General features: G+C 43.4%; 1 protein-coding gene across 3 annotated transcripts in view; it reads left to right on the top strand.

The window, feature by feature from the left end:
* crybg1a (crystallin beta-gamma domain containing 1a) overlaps nucleotides 1-19,727 on the top strand; it is a 58,099-nt gene that overhangs the window by 20,135 nt on the left and 18,237 nt on the right. The window contains exons 2-4 of one of the 3 annotated variants that reach the window (XM_034111299.2): nucleotides 8,164-8,281; nucleotides 15,924-17,260; nucleotides 18,396-19,459. In XM_034111299.2, coding sequence (XP_033967190.1) covers nucleotides 8,164-8,281; nucleotides 15,924-17,260; nucleotides 18,396-19,459 — 2,519 coding nt within the window. Of the gene's footprint in view, nucleotides 1-8,163; nucleotides 8,282-12,473; nucleotides 12,673-13,107; nucleotides 13,305-15,923; nucleotides 17,261-18,395; nucleotides 19,460-19,727 lie in introns of those variants that run through there. The other 2 variants (XM_034111301.2, XM_034111300.2) reach the window with 2 other exon arrangements.

A 19,727-nucleotide genomic window follows, 5' to 3' on the forward strand; every position in this document is an offset into this window, starting at 1 on the left:
ATGACATACTATAAATCAGTTCACATGCTGGAGGCAGCAACGGCTGGCCTGCATCTCTTGCTGCAGGAGCTTTAATCCACACTAAGAGCTGTCTTCATCTACTTGTGTCAGCTTGATCAGATTCTGCGGTTAAAATATATCCATTTGACCATATTTGATTCAAAGCAACATGTTCCTGCGTGTTGCTCCCTGGAGGATGTTGAGAAGCATTTAAGGAAGCATAAGAAATGTAGTCAGACAGGATGAAGCATATCGAATCATAAAGGGGTCCTTTGTTCTTGTTGGGTTTTTCCTTTTCCTGTAGTGTGAGTTTCTCTCCCACACTGCCTGAAATGCCCAATTGGACTCCTTTGTTTGCTTCTGTAACATAGTGACATCACTAAATTACATTTGTTTTATTTATTTTTGTATTCAACCAGATAAAAGCATTGAGATAAAATCTCATTTACGATGCTGACCTGGCCAAGAAGGCAGCAACGTTACACATTACACATAACAGACAAAATACAGAGAACACAACTAAGTAAACAAAAAGACAAAAAGCAGTCACTACATTGTGCACATTATTATTACTGCAAGAGCAGCTGGTGGTAAGGACTTCAGACAACTTCAATTGAAAACAGGCTATAGGAACAAGTGCCGTCAGTGACATGCATGCTTCTATTGGCTAGCACTCCAACACATTGTACGTGATGGGCTAACGAGACAGGACATCTCTAAGCGGTTGACCAATTACAACAGAGCTGGCCAGCTAACCAATCAGAGCAGACTGGGCTCTGGTTTCAGACAGAGGGTGAAAAGAGGTGCTGCAGCCAGTGGCGGCGCCAGAGTATTTGTGTTGGGTAGTCTATTGTAGGGCTAACCCATACAGTGGTGGGGCTCGAGTCAGTATTTGTAATGTAATTACATACAGGCTATATCGCACCCCTTGACAGTGAAACGCCACGCGTGAGGCTTTTATTAGTCTCCTTTTATCAGCTAAATTACATCGAGAGCAACAGGTGTTAAACAATACAATAGCCTATTCTGCTAATTACACGTTGTTACAACATGCTACGCAGCGGCAGAAACAAGAAAAGTTGGCATATAGGAGAGAGAGAGAGAGAGAGAGAGAGAGAGAGAGAGAGAGAGAGAGAGAGAGAGAGAGAGAGAGGGAGAGAGAGAGAGAGAGAGAGAGACAGACAGACAGACAGACAGACAGACAGACACACACGTAAACAGAGAGAGACAGACACAGCACACAACAGGTGGCCTGTGTCTCTATTGTCACACAAAATATATTCAAAACTCATATTGACGTTCTCAACGCAGCACGATCCGCCGGTTGTTGTGGTTGGAAGCGAAAATGTCAATGACACGCTGGACATCCAGTGCCTTACTCCTCTACTTATTGATAGCCAGCAGGCCCAGGTTGCTGTTCCATGCATCACCACTGCTGTTTCTTAGATAATTCTTGATGCGACGGAGACAGGAGAAGCTGCGTTCGCAGCCAGCAGAGGTCACAGGCAGAGTCAGGGAAATGCATATGAGTCTGTGTAAATCCGTAAAGGCATTCTTGTAGGGTCGCATTAAAGCGCCTGTTTGACATGTTGTACCTCAATGCGCGGGCGTTTGAGAACAAATCTATCCATCCGAAATATACAATTAATCCTAGAAGTTCTGCTGTCTGTCTGCAATTTACTCGGCGCGAGTTTGGGGACTTTTCACTGTGAACGTGACGTATCAGTAATGCATGACGCAGCAGACCCAACGTTTCGTTGCTCTGATTGGCTGTAGGTCTATTCAAATTGCATTACGAGGCATTTTGATCTGACCGAGGCCGCGCTGATATTATAACACGAGAGCATTTTCACACTTTTAGTGTATAAAACTCCCCCACTACTTAGACTATTCCTTACACCCCTCTAGCATAAGCCCGAATGGTCTCAACCATATTGCGTCAGTAACGTGCACTTCAGGATCAGTTTGTGTGTTGTGGACACGACCGGTAGATTTTCGCAATCCGTGTTCTCAACATGCTTACTTTAACATCATTTTTCATGGTCGGGCTAAGGTCGGGCTAAGCCATTTCTTGGTATGGCTATAGCCTACCCCAGCCATACCCTGGCGCCGCCACTGGCTGCAGCACAGGCAGTATGAGAAAAATAAAGAGCTTTTTGAACATTAAAGCATAGAAACATGTCACAGTAGAGACACACAACACAAACATCAACCTGAAGATGAGCATAATGTCCTCTTTAAATAATATTAAAACACTTCTACACTATGTAATTACACTGAATGTCATTCATTATTATTATTATGATTATTAGTGGGTTGTGGTTTTGGCTCAGTTTGTCTGTTTATCAGCTGGAATATGGAAAAGCTACTGACAGAATACTTTGATGATAGTGTGAAGCAACGGAAAGTACATGTTTGGCGCTGATCTGAAACACAGGCCAGAAAAACAAGTTGTGTTTCACTCTCGTTTACATTGCAGTTTGGATTCAAGTAGGGTGAGGGAGTCAGAAGTGTTGTTCAACCACTCTGAACAATAACTTTCAAAACATCTTCTTCACGCACACAAACACATCATGCAGAGAAATCCCTCATCCTCGTGTCATTTAATTCTTGTTTCACTGAAGGTCTTTGTATCTGTCGATAACAAAAATGTAATTTCAAAAAAATAACAATGATTAGATCAAAGTGAACCCATGAACAAGATGGTGATATAACTGTTCATATCTCTATTCGATTATGTCAATATCATCATGAGGTTTCAATAGCTCCAGCAAAGTACACATTCAGCCTGTTTTAACAAGAGTAAAGTTACTGAGGATCACACCAGGTGAGGCGTGGCCAGGTCATCCCGCAGCTCAGCCTGCACAAGAATGTAAACAGATCTACCGCTCTAATTCATAATTTAACTGCTATTGGTAATTGCTATTATTAACTGTTTTCCGTATTTTTTTCTCAGTCGGTAAACCAGTCAGACCTCTCGTCTTGCCACATTTGAACACAGACAAAGGCTTCAGAACAGTCTTTCATGTCAACTGAATTGTCTTTCTGCCAGATATCTGAAAAACTGATCTAGTTCTGCCCCTTTGTGGGGAAACACTGCACTGCAGAGACTCGTCCTGGTTATTGTGGCCGTGGAAAAAAGGGAGCGACTGCCGCAGTTGGCAACATTATGGTGTCTTATTTCAGGACACACCCCGCGGGAGCATCATAAACTGCTCCACACACACACTCAGAAAAAAATCTACAACCACAGTAGACGGTCAATAAAAATAAAGAATCTAAATAAAGAAACGGTAATATATACATGGTTTAAAGCAAATCATTCTTAAATAGGTAGGGACATATTGTATTTACAGATAACTTATTCCAATCTGAATGTAAAGGCTTTTTTTTACTTCTTCGGATACAATAAGGATTGTTAAAGGTGGGGTATGTAATTTATTTCAGAAACACTTTGTTATATTCCATAGAATGCTCTTAACATCCCGATAGCAATGAAAATATGAAATGCTTTGACAATAAATACATTAAAAAAAATTATATGTGGAAGCCGTAGCGCTGTAAAAAGCACGACCAATCATTTGAGCCGGCCCGGCTAAAATAACTGGATGGCCTACCTGCCTGTCAGCCTAGGGCCACCAGGGTGGGTGGAGGGGGTCAGGAGGACGGGTCCGGGCCGACAACCCAGGAGCACCGCGGAGGACCCGGAAGGGATCTCGGGCGGACGGCCCGGGGGCAAGGTAGAAGCCGAGAAGGGGGACTCGGGCGGACGGCCCGGGGTCAAGACAGAGTCCAAGGTGGGGGTTATGGAGGGGCGAAGGCCACCACGGCCGGGAAAGTCAGGGGGCCGGGCTCGAGGGCGAAGGCCCGGGATCGAGGGTGAAGGCCGTGGCTCTCAGGGGGCCGGGATTGAGGGTGAAGACTCCGGCTCTCAGAGGGCCGGGCTCGAGGGCGAAGACCGGACAGCTCCGGAGGCCGGGCAGGAACCGGTGTTGACCGGACCGGATCCGGAGGCCGGGCAGGAAAGCGCTGATGGGACAGCTCCGGAGACCGGGCAGGACCCGGTGTCGGCCGGACAGAAACCGGGGCCGGTCGGACAGGCTTCGGCAGGATCCCCCACGGAAGTGGACCAGGAGTTGGCAGGAACCCCGGCGAGACAGGTGATGGACATGGGGCTGGCAGGGCCCCCGGTAGAACCTCCAACGGCACGGGATATAGGGTTGGCAGGACCCCTGGCAGAAGAGTATTCTGCGGGACCTCCAACGGCACAGGACACAGGGCTGGCAGGACCCCCGGCAGGGGAGCAGACGGCGGGACCTCCAACGATACCGGACCTAGGGTTGGCAGGAACCCCAGCAGGGCAGTGGACGGCGGGACCTCCAACGAGAAAGGAGAAGGAGCTGGCAGGCCCCCCGGCAGGAGAGTAGATGGCGGGACCTCCAACGGGACAGGACATGGAGCTGGCAGGACCCCCGGCAGGAGAGTAGACGGCGGGACCTCCAACGGGACAGGACAAAGGGTTGGCAGGACCCCCGGCAGGAGAGTAGTCGGCGGGGCCTCCAACGGGACAGACATACGATTGGCAGGACCTCTGGCAGAGGAGTAGTCGATGGAGCCCCCAACGGGACAGGACCCGGAGTAGGGACCCGAGAGGAGACTCGAGAGGAGACTCGAGAGGGGAACCAAGGGGGAACTCGAGAGGGGACTCGAGAGGGGACTCGAGAGGAGACTCGAGAGGGGAACCAAGGGGGAACTCGAGAGGGGACTCGAGAGGAGACTCGAGAGGGGAACCAAGGGGGGAACCAAGGGGGAACTCGAGAGGGGACTCGAGAGGGGAACCAAGGGGGAACTCGAGAGGGGAACTAGAGAGGGGACTAGAGGAGTAACTAGAGAAGGGAACTCGAGAGGGGACTCGCGAGGGGAACTAGAGGAGGGACGAGAAGAGGGACTAAAGGAGGGACTAGAGCAGGGACTAAAGGAGGGACTAGAGGAGGGAACTCGAGAGGGGACTCCAGAGGGGACTCCAGAGGGGACTCCAGAGGAAACTGGAGATGGGACTGTGGCAGCTGGGGCCGGAAACCTGGCTGTAAGGTCCGGAGCGGAAGCCTGGACCCTGGCTGTGTAAGCCAGGTAATCCAGTATGGACGCAAAGCTGCGTGGGCCGGTACTGGAGCATTGAGGCATGGCTGCTAGCTTGGCTTTGCGCCTCCTTCTCTTAGCAGCCGCCTGTGGCATCAAAAAAGCTGAATCCGCTGGGTCCATCTTTGGTCGGTTCGTAATGTTACGATGTGTGAAGCAGGTAGGACCCAAATGCAGATTAAAGTAAAAATAATTCCTTTATTCCAAGGCTATATATACACAGACATAACAGAACACTCACCGAGGACAAGCCAAATCACAAGACGAACCGACACTGAACACTGGGAGACAGGGGAATTTAAACACAGGGTAACTAGACACAGGTGGGAACAATCAGGGGCGGGGCTGACACTGATGAGCACAGGAGACACACAAGGAGTGACAGGTGAAAACAATCAGGAAATTAGACACACCAGGGAAACTAACGACAGGAGGAAAAACACAGGGAAAAGGACCAGACAATATACCAAGAGGAAAACATGACGGGGAGAACAGCAAAACACCCAAACCAAGACATAGAAAACGTGACATAACACAATAATCGTAACAAAAACTTAAGTCTTAAGATGTATTCTCTACTGTTGTGTTAACTGCAAATAATCAAGGTTTGGTTATTTCCCATTTCTTTATTTACATTAATGTCTATTAAATATTAGTTTGTATTAAACATGAAATAAATGCATGTGCTTGCTTATACTCACTCTAAGACTTATTTAATACGGACATGTATACAACTCTATTATGTGGTCTAAAAAGTTCTTTACCCCTAAATAAATTGACCTCTTATATCTATAAGTAGCCACTTAAGTGTGTCTAAGTGTGTGGTATACACACATGGGGTATACACTGGTTTTATATTGCACTGAGGGGTGGATATCAGTTTTACAAGCATTCTGGTTGAAATGTAAATGTGAAACAATGTCTGGATCGGTTCAGAATATACTGCTTTAATGTTATATTGTCAAACAATATTCTGCAGTACACTCAAGCCTTGGATTAATGTCCTCACCTAAGTGACATTTGGATAGTTCTTATTGGACAATTTCACACCTGGAGGCAGCCATGTTTGTGAACCCAGGATCGTGTCATATGACACTATCCCGTAGACACAATACAGGACAGCAGCTGTGGCTCCTCTCCTGTTGAAATGAGGTGGAACGCTGTCTGTCATTCTCTTATCTTGCTGCTCTCTAGCTCCAGACTGGGTCTGATTCTTCTGTAAATACTTGAGCTGCAGAAAAGCCACTCCTCCCTGAAATAGATGCATCTCTTCATGCCTCGCACGTGTCCTACAATCCTCCGCTGCACTCTAATTACTTAGAGTTGATGTTTTTCCGCTGGGGAGTGAATGTTGCCTTTCAAGTGTCATAATATTGTCTGTCTCCAACCCTGTTTTCCAACCCAGTGCTAAGTGGAAAGTGTCACCACAGTTAAAAACACTAAGAGGTGCCAGTGCAGCTGACAGGGGACGGCCCATAATCATAGGTTACTTGTTGGACTAGACATTATATTACATATAATTTTAAAAAGTACCGGTACTACTAACCATTATTTTAATTTCCCCCATCTTTTTATTCTTTAATTATAATATTTAGTTGTCATCAGCTTTTCTTTTTTTTGTAACATACCTACAAACATTAAGTTATATTATATTAGTCCTCTGTATTTTCTTTAATAAAAAATGTATTTCATCTTTTTATATATTCTATTATCCCTACTTTCAATATCTCTTTGTTTCTTTTTATTTTCAGTAGATTTTATTGAGTTCATTATAGAATATTACATATCTTATATTATCTTTGCTATTAACCTCTCTTTATTTTGTATTATCAATAGATTTTCTTTTGTTATTTATAGAAGATAAGTATTGTATTTATTTCATCCTATTATTAGTATATTTAATCTTCTGATATATTCTATTATCCCTACTTTATTTATTTTGATTTTCAGAAGATTTTATTTTGTTATTTATAGACTAATTGTAATGATTGTCCCAACATTTTTTGTATTTGTATAATGTCTCAACACCTTACATTACATATGTCACACAGTTCTAAAGTTGCTTGTACTTACCCACTTATTGGTCTTTATTTGTATTCTAGTATAACTAATGTGTGTGTCACAATTCACATGTTAGGTCACGTTTGTAGTTTTGTCTGTGTTGGTGTTTTTCTTGTCTTTGGGTTTCCTGTCTTATTGGGTTAAGTGTTCACCCCCGTTTCCTGCCTGTCTGCTTTCTGTCTGTTTCCCTCCCTGATTACCCGATTGTGTTCACCTGTTGTCCTTGTGTTTCTCCTCCCCTGCCCGGCTGTTTCTCGTTGTCATGATTACCCCTTCTTGTATTTAGTCTTGTCTCTGTCTGTGTTCAGTGTTGGGTCATTGTTTGTTGGTGACGGAGTTCACCGGAGAGTGTTCTGTTCTGTATTTGTCATTTATCCTTTATCCTTGGAATAAAGGGTTTCTCAAAAGTTATCTGCATTTGGGTCCTGCTTCCTTCACTCATCCGTGACAGTGTGCTTTTCTTCTATATATGAATATGTTAATGTTCTGTGTTATTGCACGCCTTTTTTTAACTGCTTTGCCACTTTTGCTGTAACAATGTAAATGTCCCCGCTGTGGGACTAATAAAGGATTTCTGATCTGATTCTGACTATTAGATATCTCGTTTTATTCTTTCAATATTGTTCTATTTTGTTATTAACAGTATATTTCTTTTGTTACTTATAGAATATTATATTTTATATTATTTCTACCATAAACATCTCTTTATGTAATTATCAGTCATTAACAATGTTGTGTTTGTCTGTCACATGTTTTTTTTCAATTGTATCTAGCATATTGAAGTCACATTGAAATTGTAACAATAACAGTTTGTCCTTGAGAAATCAGTTACCATACAAAATGTCAGGACAGGGACTTTGATGAAGTGACTGTAAAAACAAAGCACTCTTCATGAGAGCAGAAACAAAGACCAATGGCATAACATCCCCCCCCCCCTCTCTGTTTCCTGCCTCTCTCCACCAGGAGCTTCGAACAGATGAGTGTTTGCACAGAGCAGGACTGGGACCCCGAGTCCTCCTCCATGATCAGCTTTGACATGAACCAGCCACACCACCCTTCCTCACCCTCCAAATTCTTCAAGGTTGGTTTTATTCACACATTTATTATCAGTGTTGGAGTAAAAAAATGAAACTGTTTCGGATCTGTGTGTGTGTGTGTGTGTGTGTGTGTGTGTGTGTGTGTGTGTGTGTGTGTGTGTGTGTGTGTGTGTGTGTGTGTGTGTGTGTGTGTGTGTGTGTGTGTGTGTGTGTGTGTGTGTGTGTGTGTGTGTGTGTGTGTGTGTGTGTGTGTGTATATTTCAAAAGTGCTGTGTCTGCAGTCTTATAATAGTTGTCACAGCAGCTGTAAAATGCTTAAAAACAATCTTGAGAAAAGCATTGATTTCATGACTTCAACCTCATATTTCTATTTTTCTTTTTTCTTCTTGCAATAATCTAACAGATGTAATAGTTCTGTTGCTGTTGTTGTGTAAAACAGAGGTAGGAAATATATTGACAACCAGCAATTGTTTCTGAGAAACTAACACTTTTGTAAGGCAAATAAACAAGGAATGTAAAATTAGAAATACATAGTAATGTTGAGTATGTTTTTACTTTCTTCTACTTAATAGTACTCAAGTACTTTTAAAGAACATTTTGAGGTACTTGTTGTTTATTTTTTTTATTTTTGCTTTTGATACTTAAACTTCTGCTCCACTAAATCTCAAATGGAAATATTGTACTCTTTACTACATTATGTTAACAGCATTTCTTTCAGTTACTAGTTAAATGCATAACATTCTTTATGCAAAACATATGATGATCATTTAAAGAGGCCCTCTTATGCTTTTAGGGTTGTCCCTTTATTTGCTCCTGTAGTGTGTTATATAGGGTTTGCATGTAAATGATCTGTAAAGGCTAAAATTCCAAAGTTCCCTTTGACTGAAAGGCCTCCATTGGACTCCTTTGTTTACTTACCTGACACAGGGTGTTTCTCAATCTCAAGTACGCTTGCTTGTTAGCACATGTCTTCCGAGTCAAGAATACTTCCTGGCATTCGGAAAACAAAGAGTGGAACAGGCGAGCAAGTGTGCAGGTGTGCGTCATATATGAGAGGCCCGCCTTACATTTTCCGCCACAGATTTGGGGAAATTGGGCCTGTGCGCAAAGCATTGTGGGGATTTTAAGACCGCGGAGTCTACACATGTGCAGCCTCGACATTTCTCCAAACGAAGTACGCCGTGCTCGGTAGAATTCCAAGTATGCTGGACATTGGAACAGTTATTTCCTCCATTAAGGAGGCTGGTGTTAAATTACAGGCTGTTTTTAACATTATTCAGACTCAGTTCTCTGAACTAAAGCTTCTTTTAAATGCGGATAAAACTAAGGTAATGCTCTTTTCTAAAGCTAAAAAGACACCAGAGCCTGTTTTAGATATTGTAACTACGCAAGGAATAAAACTTGAAGTGGTTGCCTGTTACAAATACCTTGGTATCTGGCTTGATGATTGTCTCTCTTTTAAACTTCATGTCAATAACCTGCTTAAAAAGCTGAGGGTTAGGCTAGGGTTCTTTTTCAGAAACAAGTCCTGTTTCTCGCTTGAGGCCAGGAAAAGGCTAGTCACTGTGACCTTTTTACCTGTGCTGGACTATGGGGATCTGGTCTATATGAATGCACCTGCCAATTGCCTGGTCAAGTTAGATGCTGCGTATCACAGTGCACTGAGATTTGTGACAAACTGTAAAGCATTAACCCATCACTGTACCCTGTATGCAAGGGCTGGTTTGCTTTCACTAACTGTACGGAGGCTCAGTCACTGGTACATTTTTATATACAAAGCCATGCTAGGGAAACTTCCATCTTATATCTGCTCCCTGATCTCACGGAGAATTGTAAGTGGCTACTGCCTGAGATCGAATGCTGTGGTTTTATTAAATGTGCCAACTGCTAGGACTGTCTTAAGGCCCTGACACACCAAGCAGTCACCAGAGGACTAGCCGACGCTGAAGTCGGCTGTTGCCTGGCCGTGTTCTCCTGCGTTTTGGCCATGTGTCGCACGGGAACACACCGCACCGACTTCAGTGCGTGAGTGGCAATAACTCTCCTTACCAGCAGGCGGCGGTAGTGTGTATTCGTCATTCAAAAGAGGCAACAACGGAAGACAGAGAAGAAGAAGAGTATCTTTTCTCCGTAATATCATACAGAGCTGGCCTCTCCTAGATCAAGGTGATGAGCAGGTCTTCGTTTGCATCATTCCAGATCGCCATGATGAGATGAAAATGAATAGCAGTCTGTGTGTGCCTTCTTAAATCGTTTGTTTACATCCCTCACTTCCGCTTCGCTTCTCATGCACTGATTTGCTAGCTGAACAGCCAATCAGAGTGATTATTTGGTCCGACTGCCAGACCCGATGCATGGCCGATTCAACATGTTGAATCGGCCATGCATCGGGTCTGGCAGTCCAAATAAGGCGTGTCACGGTCGACGGTGCGGGACACACCAACCTGACTACGGCGCCGCGAATGCCCGACAGCCTCTGACGGCCTCTGACTCCCAAAATCGGGTTGGTGTGTCAGGGCCTTTAGGGAAGACAGCTTTTTGATGCGCAGCTCCTCTGTCTTGGAATAGTCTGCAAATTAAATGGAAACTGAACAATCTGGTGCCACTAAATGTTTTTAAAGCTCGGTTGGATGCTACTCGATCGGAAGCTATTGGTACCTGTTCATGTGGATAGTTATGTAAATGATGCTGTATGATGTCCTTTTGTTGTTCTATTTATGTTTCATGTGGAACTACTTGAGCAGGTCTCCCTTGAAAAAGAGATCAATGATCTCAATGGGATTTATCTGTATAAATAAAGGTTTGAAATGAAATGAAATGATTCGGCAGGACTCGATGACGTAGTATGCTTGAAATAGTGGCTCTGGAGCAGCTTTACTCGAGATTGAGAAACACCCATAGTGACATCACTATGTAATACTCGCGCTTATTTTGGCTAACGGTCTTACACATTGAACTTGATAGGCTAAGGGGCGGGACATCTCTAAATTGTTGACCAATCACAACAGAGCCGGACAGCTAACGAATCAGAGCAGACTGGGCTCTGGTTTCAGACAGAGGGTGAAAAGAGGAAAATGAAGAGCTTTGTGAACATTAAAGCATGTAATCATGTCCCAGTAGAGACACTAAATACAAATATGAAGCTGGAAATGAGCACAACAGGGACCCTTTAAAATATCATGCACTGTTTTGAAATCAAGTTTGGGTCGCATTAACTAACTACTATAGAAATTGATTCATTCAAATGAATGCATCTGCAATAATAATTCAATAATATATAAAATAATTCGTCTTAGAGGGGCAATTTCTTCATTATTATTTTCTTCATATGTTATTTTACAGTACATTTGATATTTGAAGTACTTTTATCTATTTATAATAGGTTAAAGTAAGATGATGTCCTTGCAGCACAGCCATCTCAGCTAACCGCTCACTAGCTGATATCAGCTACTGTTAGCAACATACCTGAAAATACAATTTCTCCTTAAAATATGATGGAGTTTCAACGAAATCAACGTAGTACCGTAAAGTCTTAGGCACTTCTTCAACTTAACTACATTTACGTATTGCAAAAAAAAGAGATTGTGGCGAACAGTGGGACTGAGGAATTAATTCTCATTACTTCGAGTCAACGTAGCATTAAAAGGATTTTGATGCTGGTATTTTAAGGTAAAGATAATTACATATTCCCGCGTTAAGAACTTAAACTATGTCTTCTGTAGTATTACTAAGGGGAAATATTATAGCTTTTTGTAGCTGTTTTGACTTTTCCGAGGTTTCTTGTTTAAGTGACCATACTTAGCTTCCCATTCCAGATCATTCTCCAAATTCTGACTTTCACACTGCTTCCTCTCACTTCTGCCTCCAGGGGAAAAAAGCGTAATGCTAAGTAACAGACAGCAAGTCATATCTGATTTAAAGTAGACATTTAGTGACAGTGAAAGTGTGCCTCCACTTTAAGATAAGATGATATGATATGATATGATATAGTCTGTCATTGTCTGTGTGCTATTATCATCAAACCCGTCAAACCTGCTCCTGGATATATTTGTGTCGGTGGGAGTCGTTGTTTACACTTTGACATGGAGTCTGAAAGATCCAATACCCTGCTGTACTTTGGATCCCACTATTGTTCCTGTGTTTGCCTTTATTATTGTTTATTATCGGCTGCTGAGATCAGAGCATGAAGCAGAGTGTTGGCAGGCAGATAAGGAAGTAGAGCATAATGCACACAGATATGGTTCTATATCTCCAGCTATTGCTGTGAGTAAATACAAGAGGAATGCTTAGCGCAGAGCTAATAGAAGCTTTGCTTAGAGGGACGGCAGGTAGCCATACAACGCTTAAACATACACTGAACACAGGATACTTTACGTACGCTGTTTTTATACTGCTTCGGCGCGTGGATTTGTGAACAAGTTCCAGCGACCCGGAGGTACTGTATCATTCTTCACTTTTTATTAAAGCAAAACTAAAATCCTTGATCCGAGAGAGGCTATTCAGTTAGGTTTTTGTGTTGTATTCTAGAAAAGAGCTGGACAACTTGGCCACAGGCTGTCTTTACGTTCTGTTTGCTCAGGGAATTACGGTTTGACAACACTGGAAAAGAGGACAAAACCGCTTTTTATCATAAAACCTCCCAAAAACACAGCAGATAACACATGTCCTCTTGATTTGCCCCGCTTTAGAAAGAGGAAGGGTGGGGCTTTCTCCACACCCTTTCAATATCACTGGATTGTAAATTCCTTTCCCCCCTGTTTGCCATGTGAGACATCTTTCACAATATCTTTTCTGTACTCTAGTCATGATGCTAATGACCATGCCCTGGAGTCACTTTGTTCAGCGCTGGGACTTTTAACTGTTGACACGCACAACTCCCTGCAGCCAGTACTGCTTGTGTGTTCATCAGAGAGGACTATTCTATTTTCTATGGAATCTGCTACAGAAGTAGGATACTGGCTTTTGTATTTAATGTAAGACTTTTTTTACGGATCATAATCTTAAGTATTAACTCTCTTTGAGAACTCGAAAATAATTCAACACTTTAGCCTCCAGGAAGTCAAAATGGTATGTAACTGTTGCTTTTTCACTCTGTGGTTCATGCTTCTTGTCCTGACGTGTGCTCTTTGAGCAGGAACTGTAGTTAGCCAGGTTGCGCAAGTTGTGTTTCACGCCGGCAGAGCATTTTTCACTTTGTATTCGGTCTTCTTTACTGTGACAGAAATCCTTCAAATATAAAAATATGAATTAAAACTTCTACACAAGTCACTGCTGCTAGCTCACTCTGTTCCCATATTTGACATTACATAATGTTGTTCTGATTGATTATGAGGCTCTTGTTGGTCGTAAGCCTGTGTGGTTTGATTTCAATCTCGTACTGTTTATGTACAGCTAGCTGTGATAACTGAAGTGAACCTTGAACGGAGCATCAAATAACTTTTACATCTGTCTAGTCAGTCATTAGCAAACAAACTCCAGCCGTATTGGTTTACCACCTTGTTGTTATGTGCACCAGGGTGTCTGGATTTCATATTTTCAGCCTGATTTACATATTTGAATCGGCTCTGTAAATTGTTTTTCTTTTAATAGGCATTAGATGAAAGAGTATTGAAGTAAGCAACCTAAATATAATTGATGGGCTCTTTCATTTAATCCTTTAGTTAAAGGTCCCATGTCATGCTTTTCTGGTTATTGCCCGTCCCCTTGTGAGTTAGGAAGGTTTGTATGCATGTAAACAGTCTGCAGAGTCACACACCCTCAAAGTGCACCCTGTAGCGAGTAAAACTCTAACACAGAAAAGACCTGTCTGCTGCCCCAGAACGCCTCGTTGGAGATTTCTCTTTTTCTATTGTTTACTTCTTGGGTATAGTGACGTATTTCGGGTATAGTGACGTTACGTCCGCGGAGCCGTTACGTTTGGACCAATCCGCGGACTTCCTCACACACTCGGCGGGACGTTGCGAGGCTTGCTGCTGCGGGGAGCTGTAAGCTGGCTCACTGGTGTGGGGTCGGCAGCGAGACACCGCGGAACTCAGCCTGGGCACACACACAAACTCCCAGCCAGGCTGCGGGTGTGTGTGTGTGTGTGTGTGTGTGTGTGTGTGTGTGTGTGTGTGTGTGTGTGTGTGTGTGTGTGTGTGTGTGTGTGTGTGTGTGTGTGTGTGTGTGTGTGTGTGTGTGTGTGTGTGTGTGTGTGTGTGTGTGTGTGTGTGTGTGTGTGTGTGTGTGTGTGTGTGTGTGTGTGTGTGTGTGTGTGTGTGTGTGTGTGTGTGTGTGTGTGTGTGTGTGTGTGTGTGTGTGTGTGTGTGTGTGTGTGTGTGTGTGTGTGTGTGTGTGTGTGTGTGTGTGTGTGTGTGTGTGTGTGTGTTTCGGGCTGGGTTTCGCTGTGTCTCGCAGATGGCCACTGGGCTCATAGGGAGGGGGGGGCAGGAGCTCCAACAAGCCGTTTAGGACAGAGAGGGAATACACATACTATACAGAGATGCTGTGAGAGAAACCATGTGAGTTTGGAAAATTGCACAATATAAATCGATTTTAGTATCCCATGACATGGGACCTTTAACCTTTAACCTGAAAAGACAATATGTTTGACAAATTGAAGGTGAACTTTTATGAAAACACAAATGCTAATAAAAGAATAACAAATAGTCAAACATTTGTCTAGTTTTGTTAAAATAAGAATTGGTCATTTTAACATACAATACAAAATATTTTCTTAAGACATAATAATTGTACTTCATAAGATCAGAAATTCTAGCGCATTCGAGCTAAATTCCAAAGCTTATAACTGTCAAGGAGTGAACTCTGAGGCATGAAGTCAATTGCACGACTCAAACTCAGACTCGGATAGTGTTTCAAGATAAGACTTTACTGGGATTTGCACAGTAATGAGAACAAGGAAAACAAAAACACTCTTTCGAGGAAAACTAGAACAGTGATCGATAACATAGATCCGTGAGAAGTCTGTGAGGTAAGCAGGAACGTAGGTCATAGAGAGACAATGAACAGGAGGGAGCGAACACAATATATACACAGGTAAAGGGGACAGGGGAAAACAATCAAGGACGCAGGAGACAGAAGGGGGCGGGGAGCGTGGAGGCCTGAAATGAGAGGGAGAATTAATGAAGGGAATAAACATAAAGCACAGGACAAAGGGACATGACAAAACTAACATAAAGAATAAACTTTCACTATAAGTTTCTTGGACATGACAATAACTGGAAGTAAATATGTATATTTTCAGAACAACACTGATTTTGGTGTTATATCAAGTAAAACTAATTGTAAATTCCTATGATACAAATGATGTAGTAATCTGTTCCTACAATTTCTTAAGCAAAAACAAGATGAGACATGGTTCTGCCACACAGATACATACAATTGTTATGTAATTAAAAATATATTAGTTATATTATACTAGATATTTATCCAACTTTTAACATTAATTAAGTTACAGTTTTTAAGGTGTGGTAATCTATGAAGTAAATACTGCAGTTCCTCAAAGAAAATATTTGGCAAATGATGTCTATTTTTTCTATCTGTGGTATCCGTTGAAGAGCATATCTTTTTAGTTTTCGTTCCCTGTTTTATTTTCTTCCTTTCTATCAATAGCAACGCTAGAAATGAAAGAGTTTGCCAGCTGCTCTCTCCAACTCGTTGTTTATCTTTATGTCTGTCCTCCTTCAGGGTTCGGAGGAGAAGAGGGGGATGATGGATCGCTTCTCCCACTTCTTCAACAAGAGAAAGAAGAGCACCAGGCATCGCTCAGACGCCTCCAGCGATGGAACCACCCCAACATCCCCCCTGTCTCCACGTTCGCCCCTGCCCCTAGAGGAGGATGGGCTGAAGACGCCAACTCCATCTCGAAAAGACATTGAGGGAGCAGAGTATGGCGACACACTCAGCCACAACTCCAGTCCCAGCGGCTCCAGCGTCATCTCTCTGTTGACGGGGGATGCAGACCTGCCGTTTGCAGACAGTTGCAATAGCAGTGGCAGTGTGAGGGAGGTTCTTATGTGCAGGGTCAGCACAGCCAGCACGGAGAGGAAGTCTGGGAATGTGACTCCAACCAATCTGGATCTCGCGACCACAACTCAACCAAGTGCTGAGTCAGGCTTTGCAGAGTCGGTGGTGGAGGAAGTAAGCAGGAGGCTGAGCAGTTTGGATGGAAATACTGTGAAAAATACAGAGAATACATTTAAAATCTCCCTTTCCAATGCAGCTGAGAACCCAAAGTCACCAAACCTAACCTCTATAAGCTTGGGAACAAAGACAACGTCAGTGAAAATTGGAGATACGGGGCACAGCACCGCCTTGAGAGGAATAACTTTAGGCTCTCGTTCGTCGACCTCGCGCCCCGCCACGACCCAAAAGGAGGACGGAGACTCTCCGTACTTAGTGAGGGAAGACAAGAGGAGGGGTCAGGTATTCTCTTGGGACAATGAAGCCTCGGATTGGAGCCCATCACCTGAAAAAGAGAAAGTGCCTGAAGGGGCTTCTCCTGTCTTCTACAAAGCATTATGGGTGGAAACACACCTGGGACCAGAGGAGGATGTGGGGAGGGAGGGGGAGAAAGACAAGGATATAATGAAACAAGAGGAGGAAGGCTTCAGAGCAGACTCTCCTCCCGTGCTGGCTATACCTGTTCGAGTCATTCCTGAGGACGACTCTCTCCCCCAGAGTGCGGCAGACTGCCCCTCCACCCCCTCTGAGGCTCTGCCGTCCAGTGGAAGCCTGCCAGAATCAGACCTCTCCTTGGCACTGACTACAGGGGACGTTCAAACAACAGTACCACAGCCGGAGGAGCCCGGCACTGGCACAGGCTCAAAGCAAAGTTCACTTCAGGACAAACGAAGGGTGAGAGAACACCGCGTTTCGCGCAAGTCTGTGAATCTGCCTTCCAAAGTGTTTGCCCACAAGGTGCGCGTCAGCCCCGAGACAAGTGTGAATGGGGACGAAGCAGCGGAAGACGACCTCAGCAGAGATTCAACTACAAAGACTTCAGACGCAACACAAGTGAAACTGTGAGTTTGTTATAATGTTTCTGTGGTTACTGTTTAATAGTCCCTTTGATCCTGGGGCAAGGCTTCGAGCTTTGGAGAGCTAAGCATGCGTGCAACCTGAGATCTGAGTTCCCAAGCTCTATTGTACCAGAGGGAAACAATACAGACCTGCACTGAAATATTCATGTACAGTACATCCAATCATAGAACACTCTGCTATAGGTTACCTTACAAATGTAATGCATGTGTTGCTTTCTTAGACATACGTGTCAGGCTTATGCTTCATTTAAATGAAGGTGGCATTTGCTGTGTTTACCTATGGTGTGTGTGTTCACTGTAAGTTAGTCATTAGGAAACTGGCCAAGCAACTGGCGACTACAGCCTGAACACTTTTGTCTGACTTTAGGGTTACGTGGTTACACTGAGGCACAGTAGGCATTGCATACGTACGGATACGGCTCTCAACAGAAAAGGGATGAATAGTGGTGTGACAACACCCTGTACATGTGTGAGTTACCGAGCGCTGCAGGCTACACATGGTCCTGCCTGGCACATACCTGAAGACTGATTGATAGTCTCACAGCTATGCTCTAACATAGCTGACGTTGTTATGAACATGGTTGGGAGGGTTACTTCAAAAATTAACCTGTAAATAAATGTATTTAAATCTAAGTATCACAATATGAAAGTAATTTAACCTGATAACTTTCTGTTATTTTTGGTTGACCTCAATATCAAATGCAATGCGAAGAAATACAAGAAGAAATAAATATCAATAGGATGTTTTTTACTTAAGTATTTTATGTAAGACAACCGAAAAAAATTACTTTAGAAAATAAGAAACTCAGATATTAAGTATCAGATAAGGTGTCCGTGTACTGCATTTAAAAAAGAATGAAAGTGGCATAATAATGTACCTGTAATTCGATTACATCTTTTTTAATGTAGCTGTGAGGGAATACAGTTGACATTATTATGTTTGCCAGAGTGACACTAATGCAACTACCCCTTAAGTTATTTGACTTGCATGCAGATTATTTCACGTTTCCCAGCAGAGTAAAAAGGAATGTACTTTTCATTGTACCTTTTGATGACTCATTCAGTGAGTGATTGTTAATGTCTATGCTGATGTCTCTCTCACTCTCTTTCCTTTCAGACTGCCAAGCCTCCAGGACAACAACAATGTGGAACTTAAGGATGCCAACCTTGAGCCATTTCCAATAACAGACGTCACAACACACTCTGAAACAAACACTCCTGAACCCCTAGTTATAGAAAAAACAGAGTCTGAGGCCTTCGATTTGGATGATATCTCTGCAAACTCAGACATGTTCAGAGCAAAGTCACAAGCGCCTGGGTCTGGGTTAAAAGGCCAAGGAACTGCTCAGGCTCAGCCCTCTAAACGAGGGGTTAACGCAGCAGCAGAAAGTCGGCATACCACAGCAAGTGGAGCAAAGGCCCCATCATCAGCAGCTGGCAGCAAGGACACACTTGTGACAATAAAGGCTAAAGCCTCCACAGAGAGCACAGAAGTGGGAACTTCCAGTAATATTCCAGCACAGAGGGAACCTAGCAAGGATAAAACAGCTTCTATGTTACCAACAGTAAAAGACCAAGTCACCAGTGGTCCCTTAAGTCCAACTGCTACAAAGTCTAAGATCCCCAAACGGTTAGGATCGGATGCTGATGTGAAATCACCAGTGACACCAGATAAAATGCCAGTGGCTGATGCTTCCGGGTCAGTGTTCACTGAGGCCTTGAAATCTCCGGTGAGTCCAGCCAGAGCTGTCAGGAAACAAAGTTTTGAAGAAGCCAAGGGAGGCCGAGCTCTGTCAGGGAACATTTCTCCAACAAAAACAACAAACAAGACCGGAACAAAGCTTATTAAAGAAAAGCCAAATGAGGTCAGTGACTCCATAAAGCTGGTAAACGGCCTGGAGAATGACCACGAGGAGAGTATTGTTAAAGCAGGACACCAAACGGACAGGGAGAGTAATGCCTCCTCGGCATTAAAGAGCCGATTACCCATTTCATCTCCTGCAAGAAAGAAGAATGTTGATACAACTCTAACAAGTGGCACCAACTTCAAAAGGATGACACATGACCAGACCGATTTAGACATATCCAAGACCGAACAGAAGCCAAAGCAGCAAGAAGTCATTCGAGATGAGAGGCCTGGTGGTGCATCACCACCTTCACTGCCTGAAAGTCCCAAGACAGGTAAGTACAAACAAAACATATGTATACTGTCATTATGTCAGAATCATTGGACCGTAGTTGACAGCAAAGGTGTGGACTTGTGTTACATGACTTAAACGCGAGTCGGACAACAATAAAAAGAAATATGAATTTAGAATCGACTTGAAAAAGAAAAGAAAATTGATTAATTAACAATTGACAATTAATTCCCACAAATTAATTCCCACAAAGTTGGCTTTTCATTTCCAGAATCCACCTTGTTTTAAACACTCTGACAGCATCCAATCAG

The sequence above is a fragment of the Pseudochaenichthys georgianus genome, chromosome 22, assembly GCF_902827115.2.
Source record: "Pseudochaenichthys georgianus chromosome 22, fPseGeo1.2, whole genome shotgun sequence".
Classification (NCBI taxonomy): Eukaryota; Metazoa; Chordata; class Actinopteri; order Perciformes; family Channichthyidae; genus Pseudochaenichthys; species Pseudochaenichthys georgianus.